Raw genomic sequence first — 13,514 nt, forward strand, 5'->3', positions numbered from 1 at the left:
AAACTAAAAGGGATTCAAAGAAAAACAAACAATGGAATGAACAAATGAATTTAGAAAAAAAAGATATCCCTTTCAGGGAAGGAAAGAAGGACTTATCTGGAGTACATGCGGACTTCAATGAACATGACATACCTTTTGGACTGGATGTCTGATCTGTGTAAACAGTCCGACTCTCAAAAATTTATCAAATCTTTGCCTCGAAATCGGGAAACCTTACCCAAGACTGTGTCGATGTCAGTGGCCGTGAGGATCCTCTTTTCGATCAGTGGCCCCCTCTACGGGTTTTCACCGGCTGACCTCTCTCATTTCTCTTCTCATTGTCATCTTATAGTGCTCTTTGCGAGTTTTCACTAATAAGACTCTCTCATTTTTGAATTTCTCTACTCAGCATCGCCTTACGGTGCCCATGAGGGTTTTTACCAATAAGACTCTCTCATTTTATTTTCTCTCATTTGGTTGTATCAGGTTCAAGCGGTTGTATCCTCCCATTCTTGAAAATTCTCATTGATTGATTAGAAAGACTTTGAAAAGGATTTGGATTGAATTACAACTTTGGAACCTTTCAGGCGAAACCATTGCCGAACCATTATAACATCTGCCCCAGTTTTACTTTTGTGGGAATTTGAATTTTTATTTTGGTGTGACTGAACCCCAGAGAGAGGCTGCCTATATATCCTTTCGGAATCAATCGAACGTAGTTCAAGGAACCCTTTTATTTTATTTTATTTTCTTTTTCTTTTTCTTCTATTTTGTTTTCTTTTTCCTTTCCTTTTTGCTTTTTTTTTTCGTTTTTCATTTTCTTTTTGTCCTTTTTTTTATTTTTTTAATCTTTTTTTTCCAGTAGCACTTTCAGGTTCTAAAGAGGGTGATCAAAGAAAAGTAACCGACTCAAAGGATTTGCAAAGGGTTGATAGTGTTTGGGTAGCAAGAATGAAAGCCTTCTTCATCTCAACCGGAGAACATTAATGCTATAAAGAGGATCCAACATAGTACCTTTTGACTGCACCCGCGTTAACAGTTGTTTCAGGGACATTTCCTTCGATGCTTCCCAAGTACAACGCTCCCTTTTGGCAGCACTCTCGCTACAATGTATGGACTTTTCCAATTTGAAGCCAATTTTCCTTTATCTGTTCTGATTCTTTATTTTATTTCCTTAAACTTATCTTCATTGCATTATGATTCTTGATTCATTATTTTGAAGTTTGACAGCATTTTAGGATCTGGGCATGAAGTCCGCAAGCATGTCATGTCATTAAAACTGCATTTAACACAACTGAAAAAAGAATAAGAGGAGTGACAAAGTCAAGAAAAGAGACATGGACGATGAAATAGTAATTTTATTTGATTTTTTGATTTTTTTATAAATTCTCTTTAAAGATAGAAGGGTTTACATCAGAAAGTAAGACAATAAAGTAAAACATTCAGATTACACCCTGAAATAATCCAGACGCAGAAAGAACGGCAAGACCGGCCACCGAGATTCCCCTCTGACAAGGAACTTTTCAGGTTTGGCACCCATTTCCAAGTTTCTCCTCTATTGCGGCGATGGGTACTATGGCTTTCAGTGCAGGATAAAATTCCCTATCATCACATATCATTCCAACGACCAGCCCATAAAATTCCCTATGGCTTTCAGCTCAATTTTGTGGATAATGTTGTGGCCGTGGGTAAGGTTGCGCGTTCATTACCGCATAGCGAGGCGGTGCCACGACATAAGCAGCATCTTGATGGGGGTATTAATTTTTTTGGGGGGGGGGGGGGGGGAGGGGGTTCTTGGCGGCACATATGATTGGTTGAATGTCCTACGGGCCCCCCTCGAGCTCGAAGCCATCATGACTCCCTCTTCTCTCATGTTTATGTTCATCAAACCCCCCGAACCATTCTGAACGGCCTGTGATGTGGCCTTAAAAGTAGCTTGACTCAAGATTCGGCCCGTTTTTAACCCATTTTGGACCATCTCCCCATTTTGATAGCCTCGGCGAACGGATTACCCATAGCGGACATAATGTTCTGGAAGTAGTCCGCCTCTTGGGTCTATAAGAAGACCATAACCATTTCTGCTTCGTCCATTGGAGGCTTTACGTGGCGGCTTGCTCGTGCCATTTGACAACATATCCACGGAAACTTTCCGCGATTTTACTTTTTTCAAATTGGACACATAGTTCTCTTTTTGGAATTTTTTCACTTTTTTTTTGTCACTCTTTTTTTTCACTCAGTTTATTTAATGGCTATGATCGAATCCAATGGGGATTGCCTATGTATAATGATGCCGTATGAATCAGATCTTGCATAGTTTGGGAAGATTGAGAATAAAGTACATAAGCAAGCTCTTTTTTTTTCTCTTTTTTTTTTTTATTTTTCTTTGGGAATTTTTGAAAAGAAGACTTCTTAAAGAAGAAGGAAAATACTTTTTTGGATTTTGATTGAATTTTTTTTTTCTTTTTTCTTTTTTTTTTTTGAATGAAAGACTTCGGAAAAGAAAGGGAATTAAGGAAAGAGAAAATATTTTTTGATTTTTTTTGAAAGTTGGGGGCCAGAACCGATGAGGTTTGCCTACGTATCTCATATCTGGTGAGAATCAGACCCGTGTAGTTTGGTAAGTTTTGACGCACAGAAAAATATGACTTATTTTGAAATGACTACTTTTTTTTTTCAAAATTTCGGCAGAGTTTTTGGATATTTTGAATAAAGGAATTTTCAGAATCGAGCGTTTTTCTTTCCTACCTCACTCTTAGTTTTTCTTGATTTTCTTTCCCTATTCTAGAAGTCGGTCAACTTACAAGCCAAAGCAAATAAATGCACAAGTAGCACGTAAAATGCATCAGGATGGTCTATTAATTTTTGGGTACACCTGTCCTAGACGGACCTAACCCCTGTGTTGAGTCCCCAAATTCAAATGTATATGATACAAACAAACGTACCTACTAGGGATCCGGCATGAGGTTATGCCATTCTAAGTTTGAATCTTGGGTGTATTGTTCTAGACCTGGCTTACCCGAGCGGACAACTCGAGCCGAGGGGGAGCAGCGTACCGGGAATACAGAAGCTTCACCAGCTTTGCAACTTGTCCGACCTTCGTTCCAAAATTAGGATATGACTCTAACAGAAAAGAAGCCACGCGAAGCGCACGCTTCTCAAAGATTTAGAAGATTCAGAGAGAAGAAGGGTTTCGTAGCAGTTTATATACAATTCACATAATATCAAAGCAGTAAAAAGCGACATTTAGCACATTAGGCTCAAACGCTTAAAAAATCAGATAAGAAATAAGAGCCAAGTATAACAGTTATTCTAAGCTCGAATTCTTAACCCTGAATTCTGAACCAGAGATTCTGGGTTCGGTTCCCCAGCAGAGTCGCCAGAGCTGTCACACCTCCTTTTTCCCGAGGGGATATGAGAGTTTTTCCAATTAAAGTATCATTATTCGAAATGAGATTATTTATCGAATCAGAGTCGCCACTTGGGATAATTATTATGGTGTCCTAAGTCACCGGTTTATTTTAAAATCCCAAATCGAGGAGATTGACTCTATTTATGGTCCGCGAACATAGAAGACCGGGTAAGAAATTTTATTAACCCGGGAGAAGGTGTGAGGCACTCTCGAGTTCCGTGATTTTAGCACGATCTCTTAACAATTAATACTTAGCCTAATTATCATGTTTTAAACCTATTGTGCATTTTACCTTTTGACCACTTTTAATTGTTTGCTTAACCGCTTTTAGTATTTATGGAATTTATTTGAATAAACTACGATGTCGTACACTTGTCCTTTTGGTACACATTGCAAACCGCGCCACGTGAAATGCACCCGCGATTTACAACATATTTTTTTCTATTATTATTTGAAGTTATGATCAAGTCGTGTGAAACGCGCACTTGAATTGGGGTTTACGTATCATGATTATGCCACGGGAACCATACCCATAATCACGATGATTTATTATTAATCATGTCTAAAGCAAGCAACGATGTTCGAATATTATTCAATTACTAATTTTGAGATTATTGTAAGGTCATGAGGTATGCATATTGTTGTGGAGGAAATGAAGTAAATTAATTATGAAAAAGTTGGCTAGCTTGTGAATGTTTATTTATTTTTGGTCCTGGGCAACAATTAGCCCATAAATACGCTAGGGAAGTCCAATCAAAGTCTTACACCAATCATGGCCCAACCTAATCTCTTATAATTTTACTGCTAACCAATATTTGAAACTACATTAAATTTATGGTAGGAATAGATAGATACGGGCAGAACCAATTTAGTCACTAAGATAGGAGATCAAAATGAAACTAAAGCATGCTAAAATGGAAAGACATTACTTCATTGAATAAACAAGAAAAATAATAAATTAATACATATTCATTAATAAGATTAACCATAAGAACTACCAAAAAGGACAAATTAATCTTAACAAATACTCAACATGAGAACAAATTAATCTTAGCATACTTAGATGCAAACTCGACCATATCATACTCAAAGTTAAATTAAAACAGAGTGACGCAGAACATTAATGAGAAAACAAAATAGAAAGAGAAGTGAACCTTTGTATTGATGATTGTGGATTTAAATTACAACCACTCAATGATCGGATAGCTCTCAACTGGACTCTTCGGACTGCGAAAAACTCGAGCGGAAAATCTCAACTTGCAACCTCAATCGACCATGCAAAACCGACGATTTAGTGGCTATTTTTGAATTTTTTTTGAGGTTAAGGATGGCTCAAAAGTGGTCAAGGGCTGTGGCTTTGGGGTGGTGAAGTTGCTGATTTTTTCGAAAGAAAGACGAAAAAAGAATGACACGAATAGAATTTTTCTTAGCGTAGAACAAGCAAAAACATTTCTTTCCAAATCCCTCCCCTCTTTTTTTCCTATCTCCTACTCTTTTTCTCCTCACATTTCTCTTCTATTTATAGAAAATATTTCGGAATTTTTCAGATTTTCTTTTATTTTATTATTTGTTAATTAAAAAATTCCCACTTCCCATTTTTCTTCTTTTTTTAAAAACAAATTAATTCCCCACTTTCCTTTACTTTTATTTTTTAATTTCTCACTTTTTTAATTTTATTATATTAAATTCTCACTTTTTTTACTTTTTAAAAAAAATTTATTTTCCACTTTTTTTTGTTTTTTTTTTAATTTCCACTTTCTTTTACTTTTTTTTTTTTTATAAAAAATTCAGCTACCTTTACTTTTATTTTTTAATTCAAACTTTCATTTACTTTTCATTTTTAAATTTTCACATTCTTTTACTTTTATTTTTTTTAATTTTCTACTTTCTTTTACTTTTTTATTAAATAATTTCCTCCTACTTTTAACTTTTATTTTAATTCTATATTTCTACTTTTCTTATTTTTCTAATTCCAATCCAAAATTTGTTTTAAAAAAAGTATATTTAATTTTTTTGATTTTTTAATTCATTTAAAATAAAGATAAAAATAAAAATAAAAATAAAAATAATACTAATAGTAATAATTGACCTTTTAAATTATTATTAATTTTTACTCTATATAAAAAAAAATTAACAAAGCTAAAAAATATATATTAAATTTCTAAAAATATTTACATAGTAGAAGGTGATAAAAATTTAAATATAATAAAAAATTAGGTGCTCACAATAATAATCATTCTGCCTAAATCTGATATCATAAGTCATATCGCTTCTGCTTTTTCAGGAAAATTATATATATTTTCATACTTTTTTTGGCAAAGGGCCAAATATACCCATGTACTATGAGGAAAGGTTTAAATACACTTTTTGTTATACTTTGGGTCCAAATATACCCCTGCCGTAATACTATTGGTTCAAATATACTCCTCTTTTGTTAAGTTTGTCTAATGTGGATATCCAATCCCTACGTGACACTGATATTTGATGAGGTGGATGCAGGGACGAACTCAGAATTTTTAGAGGATAGGTTCACCAGTAGTTTGATAGTATAAAAAAAATAGAATAAATGAGCTTAAGGATTAATCCCTAGTCCCAAGGGAAAAATTTCAGATACTTAACCAGTGAACCAACACAACAAATCTAACCATGGGTTCACAATAGTATTTAGACAAATTATATGAATTACACACATAATATACACAATTTTTGTTGAAGACCACGGGTTCATGTGAACCCTTCGTTACACTATAAATTCGCCCCTAAGTGGATGGAACATGGCATGCCACCTCAGCGCCCCTAATCCATATATAAAAGACTAAAATTTGAAATACAATATTTTTTATGGTAGCGGTAATGGTTGAAATAGTGGTGGAGTAAAGAAAACTTTAGTGGTGGAAAAAAATAGAAGGGAGGGATAAAATGGGTTAGGTGCATTGAGGTGGCATGACATGTGGCATCTACCTCATCAAATATCAGTGTCACGTAGGATTGGATGTCCACCTTGAACAAACTTAACAGAAGAGGTGTATATTTGAACCAATAATATTACGGCAGTGATATATTTGGACCCAAAATATAACGAAAGATATATTTAAAACTTTTCTTTTTTGGTAACTGAAGTATTTTCATTACCTGTGAAGTTATGTATAGAAGCTACAAAATAAAGAAAAACGACAGAAACAGTTTACAACTCCTACTTCTCTCGATTTACAAGTATCTCACCCTTTCAATATAACAAATTTATGGATAACAGTTTAGAGCTTCTAAACTTCTATTCAGACTTCCATACAGTAGACTGACTCTACAAAAAATCTCATACCAGCATCCTAGTTATAACCTCAACTGATCTGTGCTTGCCTTGAAAGTATATTAAGTTCCTCTCGTGCCATATTAGATAGACACTCCCCGTTAGGGTCATTCTATATATATTTTCATACTTTATTATGTACATAATAATAGTTAGTTAATGTCTATATTTACCTTTTTTTTAACTTAAATATGATTGAGTGTATTAGTCCATCCGGTTCACAATAAGTAACCATTTTACTTTTTTATTTTTATCCAAAATAAGTGTCCATTTAGATAATCAAGAAGAAGTTAATTTTATTTTTCCAAAATTTACCCTTATTTACATATTCCAATGTGTTAAGGTAATAGTTAATTAAGGTTAATTTAGTGAATACATCTTTTTTTCTTTAAGAGTTCGTATTTCCTTAATGGGTGTGCCAAAGGTAAAATTGTCACTTCTTATTGTCCAGACGGAGTAGTTTAATGTAAATACTGAGAGATAAATTTTTACCATCAAAGATGCGGCGAAATGATTTAAATCTCTTTCTTGATTATAAGTATCCCTATAAGCTTTCAAAAAGAAAATGTTTTTGATACGAACGCGACGTTAAATTTATTTAATTATTCAAAAAATATATAAATTTGATCACAATAAAGTTATAATTCCACATTTACGACGGTAGATTTGATGAGAGTTTAATTTTACCCCAGATATATCTACATCTTGCCTATTCTACTTACGAAGGCCAGTTAGCTTGATTGGGGTTTGTGATCACACCATCAAGTACTACAATTGCAACTACACAAATTTCGATCCATAATTTCCACTAATAATCAGCTTATTCTAGTCATTTGTATGGGATTAGCACTTTATTATAACTATGAAATATGAATGGTAAGTTAGTTTTACCAATTTGGAAATTTTGTATAAATTCTCTTTGTGAAATTAAATGTACAAATTTGTTGTTGCATGTCAAACTTCAAGGAAGCTTGCTCGTGATTTAAATATCCACGTGAAGTATCCTATAGTTTTGGTTTCGTAGTTATTTCCTTTTTATCGCCTACTTGAATATCTTCTAAGGTATTTATTTTCCTTGGTTTAATTGTTCAATTCCATATCATTACTGCCATCACTATTCTACTCAATTATTTCGAAAGTTGTTTGTATTTATATGCTTTCTCAAGGTCTAATGTTTCTTAAGACTTTTTAATCTTGCCGGTAGAAACTATAGCGAATTCATAATTCTAAAGAAAATAATTTACTCCATATTAGACTAAAATAAGTTTAAATGAAGCGACATGAGTAACAATGATTCATTTAGCTGACCCAACCGTAATTGTTATTGTACGTAATTAGGGGTGGCAAATGTGCGGATCAGATCGGATATGAGATGGATTGAAAACGGGTAATTAAAAAAACGGACAAATTATCCGACCCGACCCATATTTAATACAAATAAAAATGAGTTAACCGAACCATATTATCCATGACTTCTTGAATATGATCACTTTTGGGAGAATTTCTAGTCTCCCAAACTTGAGGAACCCCAATTTGAGGTATTACAAATGTAAAAGTTAAACACATTGGTTATCTATTTTCTAAATGGATAATATGATTCTTATCCATATTAGACCCGTTTTTAAAAAAAAATTATTATCCAACCCATTTTTTACTGAATAATATGGGTGATTAACTGATTTCTTTTAACCATTTTGCCACCACTATGCGTAACCAAATACCCTCTCTATATGGTCATGCACAGAAAATGAAAGAGAGTTCAGCGAAACCTTTGCTGCACAACGAAAAAAATCATTATCATAACCACAAAACCTTCTTGAGCTATCTTTTTATGGGCTGGGAAAAATCTCATTTTTCAGTTAAGACGGTAAAGAGTACTTCATTTTTCTTGACAACTTTTTCTACTGAAAGTAGAACTACTGGCTTAACTCTGAAGATGCAGATTCTATGAGTAGTTTGCCTTATAGATGCCTTAACAGCAAAATCAAACCATCACTCAGGTTCAAGAAACTGAAGTTTTTCAATTCTCAAAGAGGGGAGCTTGGTGAATTTGTGAACTTGTGCTCATCATAAAACCTGTATTCTATTAGAAGTGAGACAGAGGCACAAGGTACACTTTTGCCTTCCGATTATGACAGTAATAAAATAGCTCTTACATGATAAACGATAAAGGGAACGCCTTCCATCTCAAAGCAAACAAAAATAACAACCTGTTCTGGACTCAGAAGAGTACTCGTTACTGATAAAGAGCAGAAACTTTTATCCAAGAGTAGGATGCAAGCAAATGGCATCATTATTTGGGGATGAAATGAAAAAACCCCAGACAACGGAGTTTTACTAAGAAATCTAGAAGTAGTTGCTGCTGTAAAAGTTTTTCAGGAAATTAGAGCTGCCCTGATCTTTGGGTTCAAGGTCCTGCACAAGACCTTGGTTACCAACGACGTATTTGCCAACAATATGGTGCCTCTGCTTTGAGTGGTCCACAACGTTCTTCAACTCTTCCATGCCCTTAAACAGCAGCATGTCAATTACCTGTAGGATAGAGATAAGTTATGAAGACAATGGGATAACCTACCTCTTGCTGCATAATTGAACACCGAAACATTTTTCTTACAAGGTAAGTAAATTTCATTTAAAGAAAGGAGCAAAGCCTGCAAACAAGAAGTATACCAAAAAGTAGAAAACCTACAGAAACATTTTACTGAAACATATAATAGGATGGTAGTGGACACGTATCAAATTATCATAAATAGCAATATGCATCTTGATGAGAATTCTCATGGGGCAAGTTTTACTTCTAGAAGGATAACAATATATGAACTCGAGGTGTAAAGCAATACCTGGAAGTTTCTCTCTTCTCTTTTTGTCCTTTCCCAATTTATTATGTTTCTGGGTAGGGGGTGTACGACGTGCCTTAAAGGGAATAAAAATTGTTGCCAAGGAGGCTAAAGGGGTGCAGAAGATTACTTTAATTACTCAGATTACATAGAATCTTTTTTCAGGGTGACCACCTTCCTAACCAGAAGAAAATAAAAAGAACATATTGTGTTCATAAGTTTGATAGAGAGGGCAGTATGGCTGGATAGATATTGGCTAAGGCTACACTATTGGCTAAATATTTGAGTCTATGAGGGAAGACGAAGCAATGTTACAGTTATTTTCTTTGATCTCCATTATTGTACAATGAGAATGTCAATGTGATCCTTTCAATTAACTGGGACACTATACAACTAAATACTCTGTTTTCCTAAAAATCACTCACCAAATAAACAGAGATGATCATACTTCTCCACCTGAACACCAACACCCCCCCCCCCCCCCCACCAAAAAAAAAAAAAAAAAAAGAAGAAGAAGAAGAATTAACCGAAATAGCCGTCCACTCAACAACTTAAACTAAAAATAGCCAGTGGAGGTATAATATATGCATAATTTATGTATTATATATGTATAATTTTGTATAATCAATGTATAAACTATGTATATTGCTAAAAAAAGTAAACAAAAAATGTCCGGCTATTTGTGTAAAGATCCCCAAAAAAAAACAAATGAAAAAAAAAACAAAACAGAAAGGAAAAAAAAGAGCCTCTTATCTTCACTCAAAGTATAAAATACATTCTGGATGCCTTCTTTATAATTCACTCACAAGAAAAATGAGACATCAATTACATGATAAAGCATTTGCAATCTTAGAGAGAAACACTCGCTTAATCCAACAGAAATAATTTAATGCAAGAAACAAAAACCAAAATTGAAACACGCAGAAAAGAGAAAGGGACAAAGACATCGTTTATATTCTTTTTTTGAGATGAAGACATCGTTTATATTCTTTCGAAGTATTAACGTTTCTAATCCAACTTTTTATAACCTGCTTCATGAGACGTCTGGTCCTGAATTGTTCAATACTCTCATCAATAAAACCTTTGTTATCCAAAAGAAAAAAACAAAAAACAAAACAAAAAACATAAATAAAAATAAAGAACGAAAAAAGGAGATCATATACACTGTATGCACTAAATGGTAAGAGAGTATCTAACACAATGTGAAACCAATTATGTAATAAAGAAGACATAAGAGGTATCTAATGAGAAATATTTAATGAATACAGATATCACAACTTGCGGAATTGCAAGCGCAGAAAATAAAGACTTGGCTATTCTCGTCCTGCAGGAAGAAAATATTATGCAACTATATATAGCCTTCTCTTCCCTCAATCTAATAGTTTTTTCGTATCCACGATCTTCAATGATCATTAAGAAGCTCTACCTGCATACCTTGCCTAACCTCCGAAGAAATAATAGCAAAATCAATAGATCCATCATTATCTAAAGCAGGGGGGCTGAGCAGACAAACTTTGCTCTGATAGGAAAGCAAATATCAAAGAGTTCACCATATAACAGTAAATCAGAGTGGCATCATGACAATGCACCATCCGATTCTCCAAGTTAGAGAATAGGCAGAATTCATTTATCTGCTTTTTTTATTTGTTTATTTTTGACAAGTGAATTCATTTAGCCGCTTAGTAGCAAGGGTTTAGTCTAACAACAAAATCACAAGAAGCTCATTTTATCGATCAGCAATTTCTTTCACTAAATTATTCCTCTTTCTGCCCTGTACGTACTTTTACAATAGAGATCTTCAAATATAGTTTTAAGCGCCAGCATCAATCAAGCCCATATTTGCATCTGTTCTTTTCTAAGTAGGTCAACGTCTCAAGACACTGAACAGCAGTAATAAGTCTTTCTGAATCCTACAAGCAACTACCTAGAAGAAGAAGCCACATTTAAACTTCATCAGCTACCTAAATCAAATCCAAAACTAGAATTCTGTTAAAATTTTGTTTTACTGGTTTGGAAATCCAAAGTAAGAAATTTCTTTTGATGAAGAAAAATCCAGACTAAGAAATTTATGAAGAGTCAAAAGGCTCAAACACTATTTGGATCCAAATGAACAACCGCCTAGCTCAAACTCGTTAGCTAGTTGTTAAAATCCACTTCATTTACCTGACTATCAGTTCAAATTAGCAACTAATTATATCTTGCATGTGAAGTAAGCTAAAATCCAATAATCAATGTTTTAAATCCCATAATTCAATTCATTTCAGTTCAGCAGCGCACTTGGATCCAGATTCCAGCATGTACTCCTATATCTCCTCCCCTAAACTCCACTCACCCTCAACTCTTGAAAACAAAAGGGAAGCACAGAAAGGCTAATATTTTCCAAATGGAGCACTTTATTCTTCAACAAAGGTCAAAACTTCCTCAAATATGGTAAAGACTTAAGATATCCTAAAGCAAATAAGAAGTAAATTAAGAAACTTTATCATCAGACTTCATATTTTTCCCTTGTCTCTTACTCGATGACAACGGAATACACAGCCCATTTACTTGCATAATCTTTTCTATCAAACAATTCTGATACAACATTCAATTTCTATCTCACCATTAGTCATCAGAAACTACTTTTATCAAATCAATCAAATAAAGTCACCATTTTTACACTGCCAATTACCAAGAAATGAGAATTTTCTCTAATTTGAACCGGGTTTGCCTAAATTGGCGGGTAAAAAAAGAGGGTTGTTGTAAATTAACAGCCAAAATAAAAATAGTCTAATTACAAATAATTACATATGATTCAGTAACCGGACCCCAACTGATTCATAATGAGACATAGTTAATATTCAATTTAGTTTAAGGAGGAATAAAAGAACAGAGTACCATCGGATTAGTAACGTTGGAATTCTTGCGAACTTCAGCAGCGACAGCGGAACGGAGTTGGGAAGGAGAAACGACGTCGTACAAGTTGTAGATATCCATGATCTCAGGGATGGATCTGCAACACATCCTGAAGAATTCTAAGGTCCTGTTCTTAGCCTCTGCCAAACTCGCCGAGTTTGGTGGGACCCTCATGTTTCTCACCATATGCGCCATTTCCTTCTAGATTTTTCGTTTGTTTCTTCCTTTTGCTCTGCAATTGTGTGAAGAGGAAATTGAATGAAAAATGCTGAGAAATGAGAAGAAAGAAGAGGAAGAAGAAGCTTCTAGAGTACCTGGAAGTGAATGCAAAGAGAGAGAGTTCCAACGGGTATGCATTATCAATCCCAAAAATGAGGGGGACTATAATGCAAAGTTCTTTTGTTTACGGACCCATTTGCAATTAAGAGAAATGGGATGAAATGCCAATTTAATTCCTCCTCTTTAAAAAAAAAATACTTGATATTGTTATGAAATAAAAATAATTTAGTAAAATATGAACAAGAAATGAAGATAGAGAGAAGGTAGAGATTTTATTTCTTCTTCAATTGTGTCTTCTTTACATCTATTACAATACATTTATATAGGCATGAAAAATGAAGAAATATGTCATTAAGCATTTGAGAGGAAGATCATGGAGGAATATAGACATCCACCATAATTTAATTTTTCTTATAACACTCCCCTTGAATGCCCATAGATAATGTGCCTCGTTAAAACCTTATTAGAAAAAAAATCCTAGTGAAGAAAAAATAGTACACATATTTAGAAATACACTTGTTGGTTGTCTCATTTAAAACCTTGCAAGGAAAACCCAGTGGGACAAAATCTTGTAAAGGAAAAAGAGTACACTGTGTATTAACTTCCCCTGATGAGAGCATCAATTCACATCCTTGAGCCTTCGCATCCCAATCTTGTGCACTAGTTTCTTGAAAGTTGACGTCGGTAGAGATTTGGTGAACAAATCAGCCATATTATCACTTGAACGGATCTGTTGCACATTGATATCACCATTCTTTTGAAGATCATGTGTGAAAAATAACTTTGGTGAAATGTGCTTTATCATATC

General features: G+C 34.1%; 1 protein-coding gene across 1 annotated transcript; it reads right to left on the bottom strand.

The window, feature by feature from the left end:
- Window positions 1-8,855: 8,855 nt before the first annotated feature.
- Window positions 8,856-12,780, bottom strand: LOC104095448 (NADH dehydrogenase [ubiquinone] 1 alpha subcomplex subunit 6-like). Its single transcript, XM_009601593.4, has 2 exons — window positions 12,410-12,780; window positions 8,856-9,227 (listed from the first exon to the last, which is right to left on the bottom strand). The coding sequence occupies exons 1-2, from the start codon at window positions 12,620-12,622 to the stop codon at window positions 9,042-9,044; spliced, it is 399 nt and encodes a 132-aa protein (XP_009599888.1). The 5' UTR covers window positions 12,623-12,780; the 3' UTR covers window positions 8,856-9,041.
- Window positions 12,781-13,514: the final 734 nt, after the last annotated feature.

The sequence above is a fragment of the Nicotiana tomentosiformis genome, chromosome 12 (genome assembly GCF_000390325.3).
Source record: "Nicotiana tomentosiformis chromosome 12, ASM39032v3, whole genome shotgun sequence".
Lineage (NCBI taxonomy): Eukaryota > Viridiplantae > Streptophyta > Magnoliopsida > Solanales > Solanaceae > Nicotiana > Nicotiana tomentosiformis.